Source organism: Pteropus medius, unplaced genomic scaffold, assembly GCF_902729225.1.
Source record: "Pteropus medius unplaced genomic scaffold, Ma_sr-lr_union100, whole genome shotgun sequence".
NCBI classification, from domain to species: Eukaryota; Metazoa; Chordata; class Mammalia; order Chiroptera; family Pteropodidae; genus Pteropus; species Pteropus medius.
The window spans coordinates 11,578,982-11,606,938 of NW_024349802.1; the positions used below are offsets into that span (position 1 = coordinate 11,578,982).

The 27,957-nt window shown below is 41.3% G+C and overlaps 3 protein-coding genes across 3 annotated transcripts in view; all 3 read left to right on the top strand.

Moving 5' to 3' along the window:
- LOC120581195 (protocadherin gamma-A3-like) overlaps positions 1 to 27,957 on the top strand; it is a 142,910-nt gene that overhangs the window by 70,416 nt on the left and 44,537 nt on the right. The window lies entirely within an intron of this gene.
- On the top strand, positions 193 to 3,685 carry LOC120581456 (protocadherin gamma-B7-like). The gene is made up of 2 exons (XM_039836374.1): positions 193 to 2,643; positions 3,527 to 3,685. The coding sequence occupies exons 1-2, from the start codon at positions 223 to 225 to the stop codon at positions 3,551 to 3,553; spliced, it is 2,448 nt and encodes an 815-aa protein (XP_039692308.1). The 5' UTR covers positions 193 to 222; the 3' UTR covers positions 3,554 to 3,685.
- On the top strand, positions 11,902 to 27,551 carry LOC120581454 (protocadherin gamma-A12-like). Its single transcript, XM_039836372.1, has one exon. It carries the CDS (start codon positions 12,345 to 12,347, stop codon positions 14,799 to 14,801), a length of 2,457 nt encoding a protein of 818 aa, XP_039692306.1. The 5' UTR covers positions 11,902 to 12,344; the 3' UTR covers positions 14,802 to 27,551.

Genomic DNA, 27,957 nt, shown 5'->3' on the forward strand with positions numbered 1-27,957 from the left:
CAGGGCAAGCGCTGACGCTTGGGATTCCTCAGCCTTTAGCCAGGGATTCCTGCGCAGCCAACACTTAGAGAAGGAAACCCCCTTACACACTAGGGCTCCCGGCTGCACAGACTCTCCCTAGAGTCTGGGGGGTTCGCCTGTCCTGGGCCGTATGCTCTTCCAGTGCGATAGTGTGCACTCTCCAACCGAAAAGCCTGGACGCAGCGAGAACTAGAGCGCGCAATGGGAGGGAGCTGCACTCAGAGACGCCCAGCCCGCCGGCCGCAGGTACTGTTTCCCTTCCTTCTTCCTTTGTTCTACCGCGCGCTCTGCGAGCCGATCCGCTACTCGATTCCGGAGGAGCTGGCCGAGGGCTCGGTGGTGGGGAACCTCGCCAAGGATCTAGGGCTCGGTGTCCTGGAGGTGTCGGCTCGGAAGCTGCGTGTTAGCGCGGAGAAGCTGCTTTTCAAAGTAGACGCGGAGAGCGGGGATTTACTCGTGAAGGACAGAATAGACCGTGAGCAGATTTGCAAAGAGAGAAGAATATGTGAGTTGCAGTTGGAAGCCGTGGTGGAAAATCCTTTAAACATTTTTCATATAATTGTGGTTGTTGAGGATATTAATGACCATGCTCCCCAATTCGATAAAGATGAAATAAACTTAGAAATCAGCGAATCTGTCAGCCCAGGAGTGGGAACAATTCTTGACTTGGCGAAAGATCCTGATATTAGTATGAATTCACTAAGCAAATACCAACTAAGTCCTAACGAATATTTCTCATTGGTGGTGAAAGACAATTCCGACGGTGGCAAATACCCAGAATTAGTCCTGAAGAAGACCCTGGACCGAGAAACGCAGAGCGCTCATTACTTGGTCCTGACAGCCTTAGATGGTGGGGTTCCGCCACGAAGTGGCACAGCTCAGATCCGAATCCTGGTGGTAGATGCCAACGATAACCCCCCAGTGTTCAGCCAAGACGTGTACAGGGTCAGCCTTGGTGAAGACTCGCCTCCAGGCACCTCAGTGCTGATGGTGAGCGCCAGTGACAAAGACGAAGGCTTCAACGCTGAAATCACCTACTCCTTTTTTGGTGTGGATGATAAAGTTCAGCACGTATTCTCTCTGGATTCCACTACAGGAAGCATTATAACTCAACAACCCTTGGATTTTGAAGATGTAGAAAGATACACCGTGGATGTAGAAGCAAAGGACAGAGGATCTCTCTCTGCACGGTGTAAAGTAATTATAGAAATTCTAGACAAAAATGACAACAACCCAGAAATAACCATTACTTCACTCTCTGATGAGATTTTGGAGGATTCCCATCCAGGAATGGTTGTGGCTCTCTTCAAAACACGGGACCGGGATTCCAGGGAAAATGGAGAAGTCACATGTAATTTAAGTAGATATGTTCCATTTCAGATTCATTCATCTTCTAATAATTATTACAAGTTAGTAACAGATGGAACCCTGGACCGGGAACAGACCCCGGAGTACAACGTCACCATTACAGCCACCGACAAAGGCAAGCCACCCCTCTCCTCCAGCATTACCATCACCCTGCACATCACCGACGTCAACGACAACGCTCCGGTTTTCCAGCAGTCAGCCTACTTGGTCCACGTGCCAGAAAACAATCCGCCCGGTGCTTCCATAGCGCAGGTCAGCGCCTCCGACCCCGACCTGGGACCCAACGGCCACGTCTCCTACTCCATCGTGGCCAGCGACCTGGAGCCGCGGACGCTGTCGTCCTACGTGTCCGTGAGCGCGCAGAGCGGCGTGGTGTTCGCGCAGCGCGCCTTCGACCACGAGCAGCTGCGCGCCTTCCAACTGACGCTGCAAGCCCGCGACCAGGGCTCGCCCGCGCTCAGCGCCAACGTGAGCCTGCGCGTGTTGGTGGGCGACCGCAACGACAACGCGCCTAGGGTGCTGTACCCGACGCTGGGGCCCGACGGCTCGGCGCTCTTCGACACGGTGCCGCGCGCCGCGCAGCCCGGCTACCTGGTCACCAAGGTGGTGGCGGTGGACGCGGACTCGGGACACAACGCCTGGCTGTCCTACCACGTACTGCAGGCCAGCGAGCCCGGACTGTTCAGCTTGGGGCTGCGCACGGGAGAGGTGCGCACGGCGCGCGCTTTGGGCGACAGGGACGCTGCCCGCCAGCGCCTGCTGGTCGCTGTGCGCGATGGGGGACAGCCACCCCTCTCGGCCACCGCCACGCTGCTCCTGGTCTTCGCCGACAGCCTACAAGAGGCGCTACCGGATCTCAGCGACCGTCCTATGCCCTCTGATCCCCAAGCTGAGCTGCAGTTTTACCTGGTAGTGGCCTTGGCCTTGATCTCCGTGCTCTTTCTTCTCGCTGTGATTCTGGCCATTGCCCTGCGCCTGCGACGCTCTTCCAGCCCTGCCGCTGGGGGCTGCTTTGGGTCTGTTCTCTGCTCCAAGTCTGGACCCGAGATTCCCCCCAACTACAGTGAGGGAACGTTGCCTTATGCTTATAATTTGGGTGTGCCTGGCGATCAAACTAACCCCAAATTTAGTTTTCTCACATCTGTTGATCATTGTCCGTCCACACAAGATACTCTCAACAAAGATAGTTCTTCAGTGCTATTGGCTAGCATTCTAACTCCTAGTGTTGAAGCAGATAAGAAGGCTTTTAAACAGGTAAGTAGTTAAAAGAATGGTTTTTTATATTTCGTTGTGCCAATATGTACTAATATAGTGCTATTATTTCAAGATCCTGGGTTCAATCTCTTGATAAAGTTCCTAAAATAAATCTTGGTTAGACCTATGGATATCGCTGTTAAGACTAAAGTTTACGATACTAAATGCTTCTAATACTCAAATACATTTTAAGGTAAATATATAGAGAAATCTCCGGTGAAATTTCATGAAATTGAATGCCTTTTAATTAAGGATATGGAATACAGTTATATTTTTATATCATGGCATTTTATATAACGGCCAGCCCTAATGCCATCCATATTTTCTCAAACGTTTCATTATTTTTCTCAGTAAAGAAACATAGGTAAGAATTATAGTCATGCATCTTATCTAATGATTTTGTTGGGACTGTGATATACCCACATCCACAAATGCTGTTCCTTCAGTCGGTAAAAATCACTAGAGACCTAATCTAACCTGCAAGTTTGCAGTTCCCATAGTATTTGAAAACTTTAAAAAAAATTTAAGCAAAACCTCTTAATAATCCTTTCCAAAAGTACTCTTTAACATCACATTACATATCTATCGTCTGCGATTTTAAGCTTTACATATATCGTACGTGCGATTCTCAAAGAGGTGAATGTATTCATTAACTTCTGGAACAGGCTCATTATTAGTTGGGGTTTCTTACTAGTTGCAATAATAAGATTGGACTCTAGGCGCCGCTGTTCACCAACCAGGGAATGGGAGGCCGCGCGCTACAGAGTCCCTCCCTTCCCCATCTCTATAACACAAAGCAGAGTGAGATGGATACCCAAAGATTCTGATGCTGGAAACTTAATGTACGGACTTCTCTTCGCTCTCTAATATATTTTGGATGCAGTCGGCCCGGGACTTCGTAGATACATAAGCTGAGTCAGAAAAAACCGGCTCAAGAAACCGCGGATTTATCAGCTCAGCCACAGCCATGGCGAATCAGCTACTACGCCTGGACCGCAGAGGGCTGGTCCTACTGTACATTTTCCTAGGGACGCTGCGGGAGTCTGGGGCCCGGCATATCCAATACTTGGTGCCCGAAGAGACAGACAAAGGCTTCTTCGTGGGCAATATTTCCAAGGACCTGGGGCTGGAGCCCTGGGAGCTAGCGGAGCGCCGCGTCCGCATTGTCTCCAGAGGAAAGACGCCGCTTTTCGCTCTGAATCCGCGAAGCGGCAGCTTGGTTACCGCGGGCAGGATAGACCGGGAGGAGCTCTGTGAGACGATGTCCTCATGTATTTTAAATATAGAGATACTCGTAGAAGATACCCTGAAGATTTACGGAGTGGAAGTGGAAATAATGGATATTAATGATAACGCCCCCAGCTTTCGGGAGGAGGAAGTGGAGATAAAAGTTAGTGAGCACGCAACTCCGGGATCGCGATTTCCCCTTCCTAACGCTAGGGACCCAGATGTAGGAATCAACTCACTCCAGCGCTACCAGCTCAACTCTAATAGTTACTTTTCCTTGCAAGTGCGAGGCAGAACCGATGGGGCCAAAAATCCAGAGCTAGTGCTGGAGGGGAGCCTGGACCGGGAGAAAGAGGCTGCTCACCTCCTCTTTCTCACAGCCTTAGATGGAGGAGATCCCATCCGCCAGGGCACGGTTCCCATTCGCGTGGTGGTCCTCGACATAAATGACCATATTCCAAAATTTACGCAGTCTGTATATAGAGTGAGTGTTCCTGAGAACCTCAGCTCTGGAACTCGGGTGCTAGTGGTCAACGCAACTGATCCAGATGAGGGAATCAATGGGGAAGTGGTGTATTCATTCCGGGATGTGGAAAGCAGAGCTTCTGAAATATTCCAGTTGGATTCTCAAACTGGAGAAGTGTTAATACAGGGGCCTCTGGATTTTGAGAAATATAGATTCTATGAGATGGAAATTCAAGGCCAAGATGGTGGAGGTCTCTCCACCACTGCCAAGATGTTGATCACAGTTGTGGATGTAAATGATAATGCTCCAGAGATAACGATCACATCTTCTACTAACTCAGTGCTGGAAAACTCTCCTCCAGGTACAGTAATTGCTCTTCTGAATGTGCAAGACCAAGACTCTGGAGAAAATGGTCAAGTCTCTTGTTTTATTCCTAACAATCTGCCCTTTAATTTGGAAAAGACTTATGGATATTATTACAAGTTGATGACAAACAGAGTGCTGGACAGAGAGCACATCCAGAGCTACAATATAACATTGACAGCCACAGATCAGGGACGTCCACCCTTGTCTACAAAAACTCACATTTCACTGGACGTTGCAGATGACAATGATAACGCGCCCACTTTTGCTCACTCCTCTTATTCAGCCTACATTCTTGAAAATAACGCCAGAGGAGCCTCCTTCTTCTCAGTGACTGCACTTGACCGGGACAGCGAAGAGAATGCCAGGGTCACTTACTCCCTGGTTGAAGACACCGCACAGGGAGCACCCCTGTCCTCCTACATCTCTATCAACTCGGATACCGGGATCCTGTATGCCCTGCACTCCTTTGACTATGAGCAGTTCCGTGACTTGCAGCTACAAGTGATGGCGCGTGACAGCGGGGACCCTCCACTCAGCAGCAACGTGTCACTGAGCATATTTGTGCTGGACCAGAACGACAACACACCAGAGATCCTGTACCCTACTCTCCCCACTGATGGTTCCACCGGTGTGGAGCTGGCGCCCCGCTCTGCAGAGCCCGGATACCTGGTGACTAAGGTTGTGGCAGTGGACAGAGACTCGGGCCAGAACGCCTGGCTGTCCTACCGCCTGCTCAAGGCCAGCGAGCCAGGGCTCTTCACGGTGGGGCTGCATACAGGAGAGGTGCACACGGTGCGGGCCCTGCTGGACAGAGACGCCCTCAAGCAGAGCCTGGTGGTGGCCGTCCAGGACCACGGCCAGCCCCCTCTCTCGGCCACTGTCACACTCACCGTGGCTGTAGCCGACAGCATCCCAGAGCTCCTAGCTGATCTGGGCAGCCTGGAGTCTCCCACCAACCCCGATGACTCGAGTCTTACTCTGTACCTGGTAGTAGCGGTAGCTGCGGTCTCCTGTGTCTTCCTCGCCTTTGTCATCGTGCTGCTAGCGCTCAGACTGAGGCGCTGGCACATGTCACGCCTGCTCCAGGCTTCTAGAGGCGGATTGGCAAGCGTGCCCACCTCGCACTTTGTGGGCGTGGACAGAGTACAGGCGTTCCTGAAGACCTATTCCCACGAAGTGTCTCTCACGGCGGATTCACGGAAGAGTCATCTGATCTTCCCACAGCCCAACTACGCGGACACGCTCATCAGCCACGAGAGCTGTGAGAAGAGCGAGCCTCTCTTGATAGTTGAAGATTCACTTACCGGTGTAGTCAAGTGTGAACCTACGAGTAATCAGGTGAGATTTTGCTCCTGCGTCCCAATTACTAGTGTATCTGCACAAGTCTATTAAGTGGCGTTTTTGGAGAGACTGTTATAAAAACTTTTGGGGGTCAGCATATGCAGTTCATACAGACTTAGAGCAATACATGTGAGTTTGTGTACTTTACCTTTCATCGAATTACCATCATTTTTCAGAAAAGTTTTGTGAAAGTCATTTTTTAAAGTTCTGGTATATTTTCTTTTGATTCCAAAGGTCCAGTTTAGCTATCATGACTTGCTTTTCAGTAAGTTGAATTTTAGTAATATTTTTCTATCGTCAGTGTCTGTGGCTATCAATGTAAACTGGTTATGATTCACAAACACTTTTTATTTATTCCCCTGTTTCAACTTTGCATCGCCTCCACTGGTTTAATTATATTCTGCCATTATTTGTTTGACTTCTAATGCTCAAATTTGAGTCTGTTGATTCAATAGCATACTCTCTAGCTCATCTTTCAATTTATATACACACACTCACACGCATGTCCATGTTTACACATGTAAGCTTTTCTCTGAGCACAAAATAATTCTATTTTGATATTTGATGGCTGGTAATATGTTTAGATCCTGTTGATTATTTTGACTTTGTCTCATTTATTTATCCCACTGAAACAGAAATGTTGACTGCCTTTTAATTACTAGAATCCCTTAGGAGAGGAAAGGTAGGACACGCCTTGTTTCTTAAGTTCTAGGCATCTTTTCTATTTCTAGAGTTAAATCATTAGGTTGTTCTGAAGAAATAACTGAATTGGTGAACTAGTGATATTTTCTTTTATTCTTTTACTTGTACTTTAGTGTCTATGTTGAAGAATTTTTAATGTAGTAAAGTCACAGAAATAACTTAATTTTGATCCAGTGCTTATTAAAAAGTTATTTTCAAATCTGTTAAACATGTTCACATTTTTCAGATTTATTCATATAGAATAGCCTGTTAATATAAGAGATGGAGTGGGTATATAGACTATATAAGAAACTGATTTAGCTGGTATGCCTCTAGATAATTTTGTTTGTTTTCAATATGCCTATGAGTCATGGATTACTTCTTTATTTCCTTCGTAAACTCATTTTGTATTATATCTAAGTATACTTGTTTCTTATATTCAGAACCAACTCATTATTGAAACCCCAAGTTACCTAGTACTGCATGTGTTATCTGAAGCAATGTCTTGGAAAGTCAAGTGAGGAAAGGAGACTTATCTAGGGGATTTGATCACAGGAATCATCTCCATAATCAATTTAGCCCAATACTGTCACACCACTTCTAGATATTTGGCTCAAATTACTTACATAGTTATGTTCCTTTTCAAATTTTCCTTCTCGTTTAAGAATTGACCTTAATGTGATTAACTATAAATTGAATGTCTGATGTTTAGAGGAAAAGAATTTCAACTGTAGGAGAGGGAAGTCTTATAAAAGATGCATAACTTTGTCTTGAAGTCAAGAAAAATGTTAGTATGTTTTGAGCATATCGGGGTAGAATTATGCTTATGGAAATCCAAACTGAGAAAAAAAGATTGAATACATTTTACTTGCACTTGAAATTAGATGAATAAAAAGCATATGAGGTATTTGCTGAGAGAGGGAGGTGTTTTATATTTTTTAAAACATAGTTTAAACTGTTAGAAACTGGAAACCAAGATCTTGGAAAATAAAAAGGAAAGATTGGCTTTGAAACTTGATATTAAGAAGGTTATTTTGAGGTAGTGATAAAGCTCTGTTAAGGTGTAACATATAGTCCAGTTAAATAAAATGATAAAAATAAAACACTCTCACATTTCATGTCATTAAATTTCTATGGTAACCCGCTAGGGTATGCTTTTATGTGCTGTTTATGATGAACGTGTAAAACTTATTCCTTTTTATAAGTCTTTTATAAATAACAAGAATGGCATTGACCATTCTTGTCCTGAGTATATCCTAGATAGCTTTGAGCTCTCCTCCAGTTTCCTCTGATAAATGAAAGAGGGAAATTATCTGTATACAAGATGGAAGCTAATAGTGGGTGTCAAAATCTCCCCATACCACTTGGTGGGGCTATTTTCCCACGTGGTCTTTGTTCTAAGTGGTGAGAAGACTGCTTTGTTCTTCCAGTAACTGCATTGCCTCATTAGAAAAAGACACTTCTCTCATTACTGGATTAATGGCTCTTCTATAGGGCCCCATCTCTAAGGAAACTTCTTTGATAGTAAACACTGGAAAACAGACACATCTAAAACTCATAAACTGCCTGGGTCCCTATACAGCAGCCATATCTGTTGGAATACCGAATCACATCAATTGCAAGGCTTCTGACTGCAGTTTTCTAAATAAACTCCGAGCGCCGCTGTTGGCCAATGTGCTGCAAGAACCGGAGTCCAGGATCCACTAGGGTGATTTTCTGCGCAGTCACAAAAGCAAGTCTGAAAGGCAAGTGGCCCGGACGGACCACTGCTCTGGCAAATCTGATTCTGGAATGCTGATTGGGATGCCTTCAAACTGGGAGCTTTGAGTTTTCTACGTGGTGGATATTCTAAACACAAACTATACAGAAAGCATCTTCTCTTAACGTCGGAGGTCGCAGCGGCGCAGAGAAGGATGGGAAATAGGGCGAAGCAGAGCAGCAGTACCCAGCGGCGGCAAGTACTCTTTCCTTTCCTGCTGCCTTTGTTCTGCGGGACGCTCTCAGAGCAGATCCGCTACTCCATTCCCGAAGAAATGGCCAGGGGCTCTGTGGTGGGGAACCTCGCTCAGGACCTGGGGCTGCATGTACGAGATTTATTGACTCGCAATCTCAGAGTTAGTGCAGAGAAGCAATACTTTACCATAAACACAAAGAACGGGAACTTACTTGTGAGTGACAGAATAGATCGGGAGTCGCTCTGCCCGCCAAACCGTCTGTGTGTCCTGCCTTTAGAGATTGTAGCAGAGAACCCTCTAAATGTTTTTCACATAAATGTGGTGATAGAAGATATAAATGACAATCCACCTCATTTTCCCCAAAATAGCATTGTTTTACAAATCAATGAATTAGCAATTCCAGGAACTCGGTTTGGCCTGGAATCCGCTATAGATGCAGACGTAGGGGCTAACTCTCTCCAGAGTTACCAACTCAGCTATAATGAGCACTTCTCTCTGATGATGAAGGATAAGACTGAAGGCAAGAACGCTCCAGAATTAGTGTTGGAGAAGTCCCTGGACCGGGAACGACAGAGCTCCCATCTCCTGCTCCTGACAGCGGTGGATGGGGGTGATCCAGTCCGAACTGGCACTACTCAAATCAGTATTGAGGTCACTGACGCAAATGATAACCCCCCAGTGTTTAGTCAGGATGTATACAAAGTTAGCCTGCGTGAGAACTTGCCCTCAGGCACTTCTGTGCTAAAGGTGACAGCCACAGACCAGGATGAGGGCATCAATGCAGAGATCACCTATTCCTTCAGAACACTAGGAGATGTTGGAAATATGTTTATGCTAGACAGTCAGAGTGGAGAGATTAAATCCAAAGCCCTTATAGACTTTGAAATCAGAAGCAGTTATACCATGAGCATAGAAGCCAAAGACAGTGGAGGCATGGCCACTGAATGTAAAATTGTACTAGAAATTCTAGATGAGAATGACAACGCCCCAGAAGTGGTTTTCACTTCCGTGTCTAGTTCCATAACCGAAGATGCAGAGCTCGGAACCGCGATTGCTTTGTTCAAAATACATGATAAAGATTCAGGAGAAAACGGGGAGGTCACGTGCCTCATAAAAGAGAAAGTTCCCTTTAAAATTCAATCTTCCGCCAATAATTACTACAAGCTTGTAACAGATGGGGCCCTGGACCGGGAACAGACCCCGGAGTACAACGTCACCATCGCAGCCATGGACAGAGGCAAACCGCCCCTCTCCTCCAGCAGAAGCATCACCCTACACATTGGCGACGTCAACGACAACGCCCCGGTTTTCCACCAGGTCTCCTACCTGGTCCATGTGCCAGAAAACAACCCACCCGGGGCCTCCATCGCCCAAGTCAGCGCTTCCGACCCCGACCTGGGACCCAACGGCCACGTCTCCTACTCCATCGTGGCCAGCGACCTGGAGCCACGAGCGCTGTCGTCCTACGTGTCCGTGAGCGCGCAGAGCGGCGTGGTGTTCGCGCAGCGCGCCTTCGACCACGAGCAGCTGCGCGCCTTCGAGCTGACGCTGCAGGCCCGCGACCAGGGCTCGCCCGCGCTCAGCGCCAACGTGAGCCTGCGCGTGTTGGTGGGCGACCGCAACGACAACGCGCCTAGGGTGCTGTACCCGACGCTGGGGCCCGACGGCTCGGCGCTCTTCGACACGGTGCCGCGCGCCGCGCAGCCCGGCTACCTGGTCACCAAGGTGGTGGCGGTGGACGCGGACTCGGGACACAACGCCTGGCTGTCCTACCACGTACTGCAGGCCAGCGAGCCCGGACTGTTCAGCTTGGGGCTGCGCACGGGAGAGGTGCGCACGGCGCGCGCTTTGGGCGACAGGGACGCTGCCCGCCAGCGCCTGCTGGTCGCTGTGCGCGATGGGGGACAGCCACCCCTCTCGGCCACCGCCACGCTGCTCCTGGTCTTCGCCGACAGCCTACAAGAGGCGCTACCGGATCTCAGCGACCGTCCTATGCCCTCTGATCCCCAAGCTGAGCTGCAGTTTTACCTGGTAGTGGCCTTGGCCTTGATCTCCGTGCTCTTTCTTCTCGCTGTGATTCTGGCCATTGCCCTGCGCCTGAGACGCCCCTCTAACCCGGCCGCCTGGGGCTGCTTTCAGGCTGGTCTCTGTTCTAAGACTGGACCAGGAGTTTCTCCCAACTACAGCGAGGGAACTTTACCTTATTCTTACAATCTGTATGCCTCCAATTCTCAGAAAACGAGGTTTGATTTTGTCTGTATGACGCCAGAACCGGTTCTCCCACAAGATCTTTCTAATGAAGCATCTCTGGTAGTAAGTGTCACTGAGGAGAACAAGTTAAGCTCTAACTCTCTTACTTCTACTCACGTGAGTTTCAGTTAATATCTTTCATCTGCAAATGGTTTGCTTTAATTTTCTTTACCCTATTAACTATGAAGTAAGAGAGGAAAATGCATGAAAAGGGGCTTTTTAAAAAGACTGATGATTTTATAATATTCAGGTACATTTGCTAGGGATTCTTTGAATCCCACCGAGTAGGTCAATATTACCTCCAATCTTTTCTCAGATTTGCCTGTATATTTCTTCCTAATTTAAAAAATATTATTTTCTGGTATGCCTGCTAAATGTGGTTATCCTCAGAATATAGATATTTGCATTCATGAAAGCAAATGGTGAGAATTTCTTTCTCTATTTAGATAGGCTTGCAAATGTAATGCCAGTAATTCTCAATAATTGGAATTAAGGTTATTACCCAGAAAAAGGTAAGTTTATAATATTCTTTGGATTATTAACTTTTTTACAAATTCTTTTGAAATATAATGTATTAGAGTTTTAGAAAACTACCCTTATTTCCAGTAAATTTGAGTTAGAATGATTCCATTTTGTTCCAAAAATGTTCATGTGTCTTCTCAACTTCCTGTGATTCTGATGTGTACAATCACATGTCTTATTTTTACATTTTTATATTATTGTGAAAATTTGGTTTTTAAAGTTAAGTGTCAACATGTTAGAGTAGTTCTTCCATTTAGGCAGATTTAAGAATCTATCAAAAATTGCCCCAAATTTTACTTGAGTGAGAAATTTTAAATTATTCTTTACATGATTTCTCAAAATGGTAAACTCCCAGGGAAATGTTCCATAATGGATGTTCTTTTAGGGGTGATATCAAAACAGGTGATCTAAAATTATAGGGATAAAATTGCTGTGTATAGGGATTTTATAGGGATAAAATTGCTGTCTCAAGAAAGTGGACCTATATGAAACATTTCAGGGAAATAAAAAGAAGCTCACTGAAATTTCGATTAAAACAAATACTGTAGTTTTAGTCGGCTTCATTTTCATCCATATTTGAAGGACAGTAGATGGGGCTATTGAAGGTCTAAAATCCAAAAATCCTTTCCCGAAGTTCAAGGTTGTGCAGTAATTGGTTAAGACTCTGAGCGCCGCTGTTCACCAATCGGGGAGAGAAAAGCGGCGAGATCCTGCTTGCAGTGCACGCGCCTGAAGCACAAAGCACAGATAGAAACTAACCATCTCCTCTGGGACAGAGGAAACTGAGCGGAGGAGCTCTGGTCCCCCAGCTGACGGATTCTAATGACGGAAGAGCTGATCTTGCCTTCGGTGGTCAAAGACAGAACTGGAAATAATCCTCCAGAAAAGTTACAATGATTCCTGTGCGACTGCACCAGGACTGCAAAGGGCTGGTCCTGCTGGGAGTACTCCTGGGGATTCTGTGGGAAACTGGATACACTCAAATCCACTATTCAGTTCTTGAGGAGCTGGAGAAAGGCTCGAGGGTGGGCAACATTGCCAAGGATCTGGGGCTGGAGGCCCAGGAACTGGAGGAGCGCGGAGTCCGCATCTTTTCAGGAGGTAGGATGCAACTTTTCGCTCTGAATCTGCGAAGCGGCAGCTTGGTCACCGCGGGCAGGATAGACCGGGAGGAGCTCTGTATGGGGGCCATAAAGTGTCAACTAAACCTGGAGATTTTGATGGATAAAGTGAAAATATATGGGGTGGTGGTAGAAGTGAAGGACATCAATGATAATGCTCCCTACTTCCAGGAAGATGAATTAGAAATAAAAATGAGTGAAAACGCCGCCATTGGGATGCAGTTCCCCCTTCCCCACGCTTGGGATCCGGATATCGGGAAGAACTCTCTCCAGAGCTACGAGCTCAGTAGCAATACTCACTTCTCTCTGGAGGTGCAAAGCGAAGCGGATGGTAACAAGTACCCGGAGCTGGTGCTCGAGCGAGCCCTGGACCGCGAGGAAAAGGCGGTTCACCAACTGGTTCTCACGGCCTCCGACGGGGGCGAGCCAGTGCGCACTGGCACCGCGCGCATCCGCGTGAAGGTCGTTGATGTGAACGACAACGCACCAGCGTTTGCTCAGTCCGAGTACCGCGTAAGCGTTCCAGAGAATGTGGTCGTGGGCACTACGCTGCTTCTGGTAAACGCCACCGACCCAGACGAAGGAGCCAATGCGGAAGTGATGTATTCCTTCCGGTATGTGGACAACAAGGCGGCCCAACTTTTCAAGCTAGACTGTAATTTAGGGACAATATCAACAACAGGGGAGCTGAACCACGAGGAATCGGGATTCTACGAGATGGAAGTGCAAGCAATGGATAATGCAGGATATTCTGCACGAGCCAAAGTCTTGATCACAGTTGTGGATGTGAATGACAATGCTCCTGAAGTAGTTGTCACCTCTCTCTCCAGCTCCGTTCTGGAAAACTCTCCCAGAGGCACATTAATTGCCCTTTTAAATGTAAATGATCAAGACTCTGGGGAAAATGGACATGTGATCTGTTTCATCCAAGGGAATCTGCCCTTTAAATTAGAAAAGTCTTATGAGAATTACTATAGTTTAGTGACAGACACACTCTTGGACCGAGAACTGGTTCCTAGCTACAACATCACAGTGACCGTCACTGACCGAGGAAGTCCGTCCTTGTCCACAGAAACTCACATCTCACTGAATGTGGCAGACATCAACGACAACCCACCTGCCTTTTCTCATGCCTCCTACACTGCCTATATCCCAGAGAACAACCCCAGAGGAGCCTCCATTGTCTCCGTGACCGCCTATGACCCCGACTATGGAAAGAACGCCCAGGTCACTTACTCCCTAGTTGAGGACACCCTCCAGGGAGCGCCCTTGTCTTCCTACGTCTCCATCAACTCAGACACGGGGGTGCTGTACGCATTGCGTTCCTTCGACTATGAGCAGTCGCGTGACCTGCAGTTGAGAGTGACCGCGCATGACAGTGGGGACCCACCGCTTAGCAACAACGTGTCACTAAGCATATTTGTGCTGGACCAGAACGACAACACGCCAGAGATTCTGTACCCTGCCCTCCCCACTGATGGTTCCACCGGCGTGGAGCTGGCACCCCGCTCTGCAGAGCCCGGTTACCTAGTGACCAAGGTGGTGGCAGTGGACAGAGACTCAGGCCAGAACGCCTGGCTGTCCTACCGCCTGCTCAAGGCCAGTGAGCCAGGGCTCTTCGCGGTGGGACTGCACACGGGCGAGGTGCGCACGGCGCGGGCCCTACTGGACAGAGACACCATCAAGCAGAGCTTGGTGGTGGCTGTCCAGGACCACGGCCAGCCCCCTCTCTCGGCCACCGTCACACTCACTGTGGCCGTGGCCGACAGTATCCCAGCCATCCTATCTGACTTAGGCAGCCTGGAGGTCCCGTACAACTCTGACGCCTCAAGCCTCACCCTGTACCTCGTGGTGGCGGTGGCTGCTGTTTCTTGCGTCTTCCTTGCCTTCGTCATCGTGCTGCTGGCGCTCAGACTGAGGCATTGGCACGCGTCACGTCTGCTCCAGGCTTCAGGAGGCGGATTAGCTAGTGTGCCCGCCTCGCAGTTTGTGGGCGTGGACGGGATGCGGGCGTTCCTGCAGACCTATTCGCACGAGGTGTCCCTCACTGCGGACTCACGGAAGAGTCACCTGATCTTCCCGCAGCCCAACTACGCAGACACGCTTATCAGCCAAGAGAGCTGTGAGAAAAGCGAGCCTCTTTTGCAATCAGGTGATTCGATGTTTTCTAAAGATAATCATGTATGCATTCAGGTGAGTCCATATCAAATATTCTTCTCTGGGCGTTGAGCAAAGTATTTTTCTATAGATAATTAGTATATATTTGGAATTTATAAAACAGATGCTAATAAATGCATGTATATATGGCAGACACCAATGACAACCCATTTGCCTTCCCTCGGGCCTTCCCTTACACCTTATTTGTTACAACTTTCATATAATTGTATATGCTATATATAAAAATTTATATCCACTTTATAAAATATTTGTTAATACTTTATATAATTTTTTAAATTTAATTTACCAACTATAAAATTCTTCCAGCTTTTAATTAGTCTTTTTCTTTCCCATTGCAACAGTTTTATATTGAACATCTGATGCCAATTTACTTATTAAGAACATGAATTCTTTCAGAGGGGATAAATCTAATTCAATGAAAAGTATAAGTATTTTTTAATAAAGTTTTATAATAGAGCGACTTCTAACGACACATGCAATTGCTAACAAATTCATAAAGTGCCTTTGGTTTCTTTGAAGTGCAGTCATTCTTCTTGGTCTTTAAGGATGGATACATTTATACTTTCTCATTGTCCTAAGTCATTTCATTGTTTCAAATCATTCATGAACTTCCAGATACGGTGAGTTTATTTCTTACATACTTAAAACTTTCTCGCTGACATATGCGAAGAGTGTAAGTGTTGTCATAAGGAAATGCTGAAGAGATTGTTTATTTTTTACCCCCATATAGGTTTTGAGAATACAATATATATGTTTCCAGGTTGGATATTTCTTTTGTCCATTTAACCCACACTGATCTTAATGATGACTCTGTGGAACACGCAGAGTTAATGAGCTGTGTTTTGAGCACATTTTTTGGTGCTGTGGTGAATTTGCAGTAATTTGCTTTTCTTTTTAGGTTAACTTTCCCACAATTTTCACACACATGGAATTTTTTCTGGAAAGTGCCCAGATCCTAAGTGTTTCCTGAGAATCTTATGCTTACTGTAGAATGGTGAACAGAAATTGAATGCTAAAGTACATTATTCATGGGAAAGCATTGCTGGAAACTGTGAAAAGCCTGGGGTTTTTTTTTTTTTTTGGTAAATTATGTAACAGGGTAAGGAACCATAACATTCCCAATTATTTTTTCTTTATTTATTTGTTGCCTATCGACTTTCAAAAATACAATATTTAATCAAAACCTAGACTTATAAAAGAGATTGAAAACTATTTAGAGAATAAAAGGTAAACAAATGGACCTAAAATAAGACAGTTATTGCTACTGAGATTTACATGTCACTTTATGCTTCTTGACAACAAAGACCAAAAAAATGGAAATATAGTGTGTTTCTATTTGTCTGAGTTTTTATTTATTTACATTTATTTACTTATTTTTTTAGTCTGAGTTTTTAAAAGGAAGTTTTGAGTTTATCTAAAAATGTAAACTTTGTACTGATGTTAAGTTGCAAATGGAATTGAATAAGTAGAGCTTTTTAAACAATATCGAAGGAAATAGAGGACAATGTAACTCCTGTTGTTTTGTAAAAGCTATCAAAATGTTTATCACAAGGCCAGTTTTCATATGGTGGCCAATTCAAAATGAAAGACCATACACACAACAGAAATTGTTTGGGAAGTTAACCTAGTATGATCCAAATATGCTGACTTCTGTTCATTTAACCCTATTTAGGGATAAATCATTAAGAGCTAGGGCAATGAACAGTCATGATGCATAGGCTATATCTCAAATATCAGTAATCTCAACTATACTTTCAGTTTGAGCTAAATAGGCTTTATTTAATAGTTGCTGAATGAATGAATGAACAAATGTATGTGCTCTGGGGATTACCTGATGTCAGTATTCTAAGATGTAGTATACTAGAAAAATATAAACTTTGCAACAAGGTAACTCCTAATTGTGTGACCTTTGACAAGTTGTTTAATCTCTTTCAGTTTCAGCAAAATAGAGATAATGTGTAATTTGAAAGACCCTTTCATGTCATACCTCATAATATATACTTAACAGTAGCCTTTTTTTTTACATTGTTGTTAGAAAAAGGAGTCATGCTTTCAATGTCAGCACGCTTGAAATTCTGTTGGGAAAAGTAATAATGATTTGTGTGCTTCTCCAGATGGTGCAATGGGGTGACTTGCGGGTGGAAGTAAAACTGTTTTAAAATTTTGATGAAAGCTAATTTGAAAATCTTAAGTGCTCAGGCACATTCTTGATCTAGAAGTTCCTGTCTGGGGTCATAAAAGATGGAGGAACAATTGTTCTGAGTGAGACAGTTTTATGAATGTTGTTTTCCGTCTAAACCATAGCATAAGCTAAACGAGGGTCTTTTGAGATTTCTTGTTCAAAGGACCAATTTACCCCAATAGGATTGATAGGATGATTTAACTGGAAAATGAAACATCAAAACCTGAAAGGTGAAGTTAATTTAGTTTTGACTGTGTTGTTTTAAGCTAATGGCTATGCAAATTATCAGCTTTAGGATATTTACTGGTAATTTAGGATTGATAATTAGAATGTTTGTTGATTGGCTTTTTTAGAATAACTGGGCAATGGGTTTGGATGTTTATATTCTGGTTCCAGTAAAGAAATTATGTCAAGAATTTTGCTTATCTTCTTATAGTTATGAAAAGTGGGCATACATTCACTTACTCTAATAAGTTAATCAGTGTTCAGATATTAGTTAAGGTTGTAGCTCCACTATTTTATAGCACCTACAATTTGAATGTAATCTATCAGCAGACGTTCTTCTCCCACCTCCATTCTAGAAGAGATTATGCTCCTTGAGTCAGCAATATCCTAGAGTCCTTGCTCAGACTGTACAATTTGTTGAGACTATGAATCCCATAGATCGTCTAGAACTGAGTTAGAAGGCTAATGATAAATGAGTGGACTGTATCACAATTTTCTCAGTTACATGTAACAGAGTATAGCTATGATCATGAATTGAATAATTATGGTAAAAAAAATTGTCTTCCTCATGCAAGATATCAAGTCCAAAAAAGTAAACAACTCCATATTAAATATGTGCAGTTCTTTGTATATCAATTATACCTTAATAAAGCTATTTAAAAATTTTTTAAACAAACACATTGTTGTGCAGGGATGATGATCAAATTAATGAGTATATATATATATTAAGAAAGAGATAAGTTTACTCTCTAATGTTACACTTAAAGAGTTCATTTTTAGAAAACCATACCTAATGAAAAGTTATCGATAATAGACCACACTGTTTAGGAAACATTCTTAAAATACAGATAGGAAAAGATAACCAATGGCAAAGGTAATTGAAAAAATTATTTGATAGTGGATGAGTTTTCCGAATACCCAGTGGGAAGAGCTCTGGTTCAGGAAAATGTGAAGAAACTGTCATCAGATAGCTCATAGAATTAAATAAAATAATTTATCTATTTGCAGAAGGAATCAGTACCTCCACAATTACTCTCAGAGAAGCCATTAAAAGATCTACTATGTATAATATCATTGAGGACAAGTATAACTTTTTAGTTCATCTTTAAGTCTCTGAAGCATTTCACACAGTGGTTTGTACACTTTCTAAATACTCAATAAAAGACTTGAGTTCAATGATTAGAAACTGGTTTCTTGGGAGAAAAAAATCATAGTGCAAAACCAATCATTTTACATGTGTTCTCCTTTTATATTGAACTCGTAATAAGAGCAAGATCTCTGGCCTAACTATACAAAGTTAAGAAACTGGAGATTTGTCAAAATTTAAAAATTCATAAGATTTCTATATTATGAAACTTCCTGGAAGCCTCTATATATCTGCACCTGAAGATTTATCCAATAGTTTATCCTGAAACTGTTATATGAAAAAAACAAAGCCCCCCCCCAAAAAAAAATAAAAGGAGAAACTTGGCCTAAAAATTCTCTTATACATCAAAAAGAAATTTTTTAAAAAAAGCCATCACTTTGATTTCATATGCTGGAGTCACTGAGAATATAAATTCCTAGGAATATTTAACTGCACAAATAAGACTATACTATTGCCTTTCAACTTGCAAATTCTAGTGAGAAATATCTATCTTTCTCATTACTCTCAACTCTTCAGAATTTCAATCTCTGATGTCATTAGGCTGCAGTTCAGAGTACTGCTATCAGCCAATGTGGAAACAGATAAATAAGGAGTTTCCATAAGGTGACTTTCCTAATTGGACCTTGCCAAAGATCTGAGGCTTGGTGCCCAGGACTTACCCACTCAGAAGCTGTGGGTTCATTAGGAAAAAGAATACTTTACTGAGTGAGGAAAGTGGAGATGTACCAGGATGACCCAGAGCAGATATGCCCACATGCTATAGTTTATATCATCTGTTTGACATGGCAGTTGAAAATTCTTTAAATGTTTTCCACATTAATATCAATATTCAAGATGTAAACAATAATACCTCTTGATTCAGCAAGAGTGTTATTGAATTAAATATCTGAGTTGACCCATCTTGGAGCAAGATTTGCAATAGAACCTACAGAAGATTCTGATGTTGAAAGGAATTCCTTTACAAACTTACCACCTTAGCAGCAACTCTACATTTCTCTTCAAAGTAAAAGAGACCAACAGTAGACAGAAATACATTGAACTTGTGTTAGAAAAGCCACTAGACCTGGAAAAGCAAAGCTTGCACCACCCAGTTCTGACAGCCTGAGATAGTGAGAACCACCTGGAAGCAACACAGCTACAACATCCCCCGCCTCCCACCCAATTTCAACCAGAATGTATATGGAGTTGGCCTTTGAGAAGACATGCCCTGGGCACCTCCATGGTGAGGGTAAGGGCCACTGACCCAGACAAGGGTCTCAAAGTGGAAATCAAGTATGCCTTTGCAGTCCAGAGTACCCACATCCAGTTTGGCCTTGATCACAATGATGGAGAAACAAAGACTTTAAGTATACTGGACTATGGAAAGATTTAAAAATATTACATGGTTTTGGAAGTAAGTAATAGGGGGAAATGGCTGCCCAGTGTATTTGAGATCAGAATTCTAGGTGATAATGACAAAGACCCAAAGGATGAGTCAACTCAGATATTTAACTCAATAATGCTCCTGCTGAACCGAAGGGGTATTATTGTTTACATCTTGAATATTTATATTAGTGTGAAAAACATCTAAAGGATTTTCAACTACCATTTCTAAACAGGTGATACAAACTGTAGTATGTGGGCATCTCTGCTCTGGTGATTTTTACTTCTATTTTCACAATGATTCCTGAAGATTCTGCACTTTGGACAGTAATTGCCCTGTTTAGACCACAAGATCCAGAGTCGGGAGAAAATAGGGAGGTCATGTGTCTCGACAAGAAAATGCACCTTTCAGAATTTAATCTTCCTCCAATAATTACTATAGGCTTGTAACAGAGGGGGCTCTGGTCCTGGAGTAAACTCTGGAGTACAATGTCACCATCACGACCACTGACAGAAGCAAGCCCTCCCTCTCCTCCAGCAGAAGTGTCACCTTGCACATCAGTGACCTCAACGTGGTCTCATGACTGAGATAACCCTCTCAGAGACCCCATTACTCAAGTCTGCACCTCAGATCCCGACATGGGACCCATTGGCCATATTTCCTACTCCACTGTGGCCAATTCAAATTCTTTAAGTGAATTTGAAATAGCAATAGCACAGAATCCAAGTAAAGACTGTTCCTTATATATTTTCCAGGTGATTGTATGAATGGATCCAGGTGATTGTATAATGTCAGCATAGCATGTTGGGTAACTTGCAATTTACATAAACGTCAAAAATTATAGAATAACATTTGCATATAAAATTCCCCCATTTGTATATCACTGTCAGGGATTTGGGAGCTTGCAGTCCAAAATATAACCTCCCTGCGCCATCCCTGCCCCCCCAAAAAAGGAAAAGGAAACATTTATCTTTGGAAAGTGAAATTAAGTGGATAATATGGAAACTTCAGAGTGAAAGGAGAATTACTGGTAAGTCAGGAGAAAAAGAATATTAGTAGTAAGATGGATAAAAGTGTGTCTGATTGGTTACTCACAGGAGGGTTCCTTACTGGTGTAGATTCTGTTATCCGTCTAAGCTATATTAATTTTTTTACTCAGCTGTTGGTCTCTAAAAAGAATTCAGCAAATCAGATAATTTGGCATCTTCATCCTGGATTCTGATGCTCACCTGAAGAGTTTCCGAAAGCTTAGAAACCAAGAAATGGTTTCAAATATATGTCATTTGCATATACTGCCTTTATCATGTGTATTACTTGCTCTAACAATATGTTAGGAGAGGCAGTGAATATTCCTGCTGAGCAAAGGGCACTTATTTGACACCTATTGACTCTTCTATTTACCACATTTAAAATTGATTTTTGCATATGGAATGGAGGTAGCAATTCAATGAGGTAGGGTCAAGGTTCTTTCTTCCCATAGAGATACCCAGTTTTTGCAGCATCATTTGTTGAAAACATTTTCCATTTCCTATTGAAGAGCTTTGGCACACTTATTGAGAATCATTTCATTTATATATGTGGATGTATTTCTAGACTCGGTATCATGTGCCACTGATCTGACTATCCTTTTGTCAATACCACACTCTCTTGATAATTGTAACTTTATAGTAAGTCTTGAAGTCAGGTAGTAAGTCTTTCAACTTTTTTCTTTTCTTTTTTTAACATTGTTTTGACTATTCTTGGTTCTTTGTCTTTTCAAATAAATTAAAATCATCTCATCACTTTCCAGAGGGGAAAAGCCTGCAATGGTTTTGAATGGGATCACATTGAATCTACAAATCTTAACAATATTGAGACTTCCAATCCATGAGAATGGTATATATTTCCATTTATATAGATCTTTTTTAGTTCCTCTCAGCAATGTTTTATAGTTAAAGTGTAGAGGTCTTGTATATCTTTCATTAAATTATTCCTACATATTTGATGGTTTGGGATGTTATTGTAAATTATATTTTTATTTCATTTTCTGATTGTTCATTGCCAGTTTACAGAAAAACTATTGATTTTTGTATATTCCATATGTTTTTGAAAAACAAGAGTTGCAGAGTGCTCTATTTTCATATTGTGTGAGAATATAATGTGAGAGGATATAGTATAAGTGTAAACCACATCTGCATAGGTTTAGGCTTCCATTCTCTACAATGTATAGGTTGGAAGAGCCCACCCAAAAATAGAATAAACACTAGAGTCTGCCCCAAGTCTAGTAGTGGTTGGTTCATTCATGCATTTATATAACAAATATTTATTAACTGTATGCTATGCAAGGCACTGTCCTAGGAGCCAAGGAAGCAGCAATGAACAAGGCAGATGTAATATCTGCCTTAATGGGCCTGTCATTCTAAGATATGGTCTTTTACAAGTCTGATAAATGCCACTAAGGAGAAAAACAAGGATGCTGAGAGTTTGTAATAGGAGGGCCTTCCATAGTCTGAAGGGTCAGGGAAGGCTTTCAGGAAATGATACTTAGAGTGAGATCTGAAGGTGTGTAGAAGTTAGCTAGGTAACAAGGAGATTAAAGAAGAAATTATCAGGCAGAGGGAATAGCATGTGTAAAGGTCATAAAAAAAAAGAGCAGGTGAGCAATTGGAAAGGCTAGGGAGGCTAGCAATGGTACATCTATTGCGAGGCAGAGCCTTATAAATCATATTAAATATTCTGGATTTTATTCTAAGATGTACATGAGGTACATCTATTACAAGGCAGAGCCTTATAAATCATATTAAATATTCTGGATTTTATTCTAAGTACTTATTACTTAAGAGCTATTGCAAGGTTTTAAACAGGATAATGACAAGATATTGTTTGAATTTTTAAAAGATTACTCTGGCTGCTTTGTGGTGACTCAATTTATGAATGTTAAAAATGAAAATAGGGAGAACAGATGGAAGATTATGGCAACATTCCTAGTAAGAAACAGAAATGGATTGAATTAAAAGGAAGGCAGTGGGTATAGAAATAAATGGATGGATTGGAGATGTATTTGAGGAATAGGTTCAACAAGACAATAATGGAATGGCTGAAATGTAAACACCATGAGGGCAGGGAATATTTAGTTTATTATATATTCTTCAGTGTCTGGCAAAATCATTGCCTGGCAGATGGTAGATCCTCAATAAAATATTGTTGATTGAATAAATACAATGGATGAAAGAGAGAAGGGATAGAGTCATTTCTTGGTTTCTGAATTAAGGAGCTGGATGGACAAAGGTACCACTTAGTGAGATACGGAGGACAAGAGAAGGGTAGATTTCAGAGAAATCAAGAGTTGAGTTGTAAACATGTTAAGTTTGAGATTCTGAGAAACATCCAAGTGCAGATAAGAGTGTGGTCGTCATTCTTTTGTACTGATTTCTTCCATTGTGATAAACCATTGGGTATATCCTTACCAGTCTAAGCATGATAAGCTTCCTGAGAGCTCTACACTGGTATGTTTTGGGGTTCATGGCAGAACTACCCCTGTGTTTTATTTTTCTTCCTGATCTCTTTCTCACTATTGGAAACATCCAGCACCTGGAGAATCTACTGTGTCTAATTCACACTTATCCTGCTCTTCAGACTAGTTCTGCTGCCCCGTTCTTTTCCGTCTCTGGAATTTTGTTTGGGTCAAAACTTATCAGGCTGTTTTAATATGTTGTTGTTATTTAATTTTCTTTTACTTGATTGTATGTTTTCCTTGGAAATTTTTAAGTTCAGTTTTTCTTCACCAACTGTTTTTGGCTTACAAACAATAAAATTTCAGATAAGGAATGCTTAGGATAAAAGATGCATAGCAACAATAATAAAATTGTTGGATTTTAATATCATGAATACACTTGGAATGTTACATACCCACACATACCTTAAACATCCTATAGAGTCCTCAGTAACCATATTAAAAAGATACTACTTTTTGTTCTGTGACTTTCATCTGATATATATTTGCTTCTTCATCAGTGTATTAGCTCTGTTGCCTCAAGAAAAGTATAAGCTCCTTGATGGCAAGAATTTATTTTTTTCCACACTGTATTTCTAAGACCTGGAATTTTTCATACTTTGCTAGAGGAGTGGATAATATAGAAGTATATGTTTCCTAAAAACTCATTGAACTCACTGTATATAAACAATAATTCAATTTAAAAAGAGATTTTAAAAAAAACATCAGAATCCCCCACACCCTTAACCTTGCCTCCAGACTCACCCCCAAGAAGTTACTACTGTTAATACCCGATTATGTGTACTTCAAAGCATTTTTTATATATGTAAATGTGTATGTGCTTTTTTTGCACAACAATTTTATACATTTTACAGTATATGTACCATTCTGCAACTCGCTTTCTCAGTTAATAATACCTCAGGGATGTCATTTCATTTGAGTCCTTATAGGTCTGCCATTTACCTCAATCTTAGTAATTTTCTTTTATTTATTTTATTTTGAGGTAGGAAACACATTTACATGATTCAAAAATCAAAACAATAGGTATATATTGTCTTATTCCCATTCCTGTTTTACTCCTATTCCACCCGTTTCCTCCTGCCCCCATAAGTAATCATCTTATTAATTCTTAAATATCCTCTCAGCATTTCTTTATGCAGATATGGGCAAATATGGGCATATGTTTTTATTTTCTCATTTTTCTTACAAAAAAGATGACATACTAAACACTGTTCTATATCTTGCTTTCTCCACTCCACAATGTATCTTTTAAAAATCTTTCCATATTAATACGTAAGAAAGCTATTTTTTAAACAGTTGCTTGATATGCCACTGTGATATTAATCACTCTCATGGTTAATAAATTGATACTTGAGTTGTTTCCAATCTTAAACATAATCTTAAAAATAATGTAGGTATAAGGCTATTCGATGTAGTTGAATACATCGAATAGACTTATATCTACATTATTTTATATATGTGCAGTTTATCCGTGGGACGAATTCCCAGAAGTGGAATTGCTAGGTCAAAGAGTAAATAGGTTTGTAATTTTGATAGATACCTTCACAGCAAATTTTCCTTTTAACTTTCTATTCTGAAATAATTTCAAATTTACAGAAGGGTTGCAAGAATTGTACAAAGAATGACAAACCCTTTACCCAGATTTACCTATTGTAATATTTTGTATTTTGTTACATGTTCTTTATAATTTCCCTTTTTATTCTCTCTTCATCATTCATCTATATGTGTGCATGTGTGTGTACACATATGTGTATATGTATTTATGCTTTTGTACACACATTATTTTATGAACAATTTGAAAGTAGGTTGTAGATATCATGTCTCTTCCTAAATCCTTCATTGTATATTCCTAAGAACAAGGACATTCTTTTATAGAATTGAATTTCTATAATGAAAATAATAAAGTTTAACATCGATACAGTATGATTATCTATAGTCTATACTCAAACTTTACTTAAACCTTACAGTAATTTTTTCAAGTCCAAGATCAGACATGGCATTTAGTCGTCATGTCTCTTTTGCTAACCCTAATCTGAAACAGTTCCTCAGGCTTGCTTTGTCTTTTATAACAATGATATTTTTTTAAAGACTATAAGCCATTTATTTTGTAGAGTGCCCTTGATTTTGGTTTGTTTTATCCTTCCTTATGATTATGTTTAAAGTAGGCTTTTTGGTAAGATATTAGTTATCCATTGCTGTGTAACAAATAAGTGCAAAACTTAGTAGCTTAAAACAACAAATATTTATTATCTCATACATTTCTGAGTGCCTCTGCCTCAAATTTTCTCACATGGCTGCAAGGCTATTGTCTTATCTGACAGCTCAACTGAGGGAACATATACTTCTAACCTCTCTCACATAGTTATTGGTGAGATTCAGTTCCTCATAGGTTGTTGGAATGACAGCCCTAATTTCTTGCTGGCTGTTAGCTAGAGACCTGCCTCAATTCCTTGCTTTGTGGACCTCTCCACAAGGCAAAAGATAACATCTGGCTTTCATCAGAGCCAGAAGGGGAAAATAAGATGGAGGCCACAATCTTTCTGTAAACCTAATTTTGAAAGTGACATACCATCTTCTTTTGCTGTGTTCAGTTCATTAGAAGCTAGTCACTTGGTCCAGCCCACGCTCAAGAGGGCATGATTTTCTAACTCCATTTATAATCATTTCTTCTACATTTATTAGTTGGCATTACACTGCAAGGGAGAGTGTCCCTTCTTTCTTATTTATTCATTTATGGTTCATGTGTTTTTTTTCAATGAATTGAAAAAAACTCCATGATTGCCGCTATTTATTTTGATGCTAAATTGTCCTAGATTTATTTTTATTTTAGATTTAGATTTAGTTTTATCTCAAATCGTTTTGCTAATGAGAACCTCTTCAAGCTGGTTCTTGTGTCTTTTCACCATATCCTTATTATTTTCTGGAGCATTTTCTTACTTTTGATGTAAGATATTACAGAATTATTTTACACTTTCCCTGTTCCAGTCATGAGATGAGCCATTTATCCAAAAAGCTCTGCTTCATTTTAGTAGGAAATATTATTTAGAAATGAAGCTCTGAGTGCTAGGCATACTCATTGCTAATGGGCTATCACTGTTTGTAGGCTTTTTCAGCAGACAGAGCTAGGAAACACACAGAAACATACACACATCTATATCTATACACACACACCCTTTCAGAATCATGGGTTTATATTAATATCTCCAGTTCAGTTTTTCCTAGCCTTACCCCTTTCCATCTTTGTATTTTCTTTTTAAAAGTGAGAACTCTGGCTCCCGACATTATGAATATATTTACTCAGTCCTAAAATACACAGAAAGTAGTTTCAGAATTGCTATACCCATTCCAAAGAGAATAACAAACCTACAGAATTCAAGATTTGCTTGCAATTGTTTGTTTTTAAGCTGAGAGTATATAGCTAAAGTACTGTGTTCAAAGTTACTTGTAGTATGTTCACGTTATTCATTTGAAATAAAGTTAAGGTTATTAATTTCTATTGTATGCAATTTTAGAGTTTTTCCACACTACAAAATTGAGTTGAGTGTTGATTAGTATTCTTTTTTGAATATGTAAAATATTAACATAATTAAAGTCAAAACTATTTTTTTAAGTATACTCAGAAAATTGTCATTCTTTCCCTATCTCTTCTGCCTCACCTAGCACCCACTGTACATAATCAGTTTTGTTAGTTTCTGGTTTATCCTCTCTGTGTTTCTTCTTGCAAAAAAAATTACCATGTATATTTATATTTTAGTATTTCTTCTTCTTTCTTACACAATAACATACTGTGCAGAGAATCCTAGCTTTGAAAAGTTATAATATACACAAATTTCAGTTACCACAGTTTAAATAATACCAGTTCAACTATTTAAATAAAAACAGTTCAAACTTCAGTTATCATGGTATATTAACTGAATAATTGCACAAAGTACAAATTTCTCTGTTAGCCCTTCAGTTCACAGATTACTTTGCAAATAACAAATGTGAACCATGCTCAGTGACCAATCACATGGCTTCTTTCAGTCTGTTAGTGACTGGTTACTCTGCATCTGTTATTTAGTTCATACACAGACAGCAGATCATGTGGTTGTGTTGTCTTCTTGTCTCTCAGTGATAAACCCACATGACGTTTTACAAAAATGTGTAGGGGGAGTTGACCAACAAAGATGGAAGTTCAGTCAAGAAACAAAAGTGATAATGCTGTCAGTGAAATTCAAACTGAACTTAAATCGAGTTACAGAAGAAATAGCTGACTTTGGAGATGTTGACACTATTGCCTTCAAGATTCTCTAGACATGCAGCCAAAGGAGCTTAGTAAAGGTGAACTTAATGACACGAATGAGGAAAGTGGTTGTGATGAAAAGGATAAAGATGTCCCAGAAAAAAAAAAATGACACCAGCAAAAAATTTCACATTTGAGTAAGTCTCAGAGATATTTCATGACATTGAAAGGACATAATGGAAGTTCATCCAAACTTAAGAGTATGACGAGTTGCCAAGGCATGGAAAGGATGCTTGCCCCAATTGTAAATTATAGGGTGAGAAGAAGCCAAGCCCTCTTCTAACTCTTCTTGATAATTCTTAGCAGTGCTAATAGTTTAGATTATAAGGTACTAAATAAATATCAGTTTTATTATTTTTTACTTCCCTATGAGAAAGTTTTTAATGTTTTCATAAAAATTTTTAAAGGTCATGGAACAATCATAATTTCCCCCACTGGTTATTAAGATCGCTTTACAGTTTCAACTTGCATGGTCATTTTCACAGTCCTGCACTACTGTGCAAAGAGAGGACTGC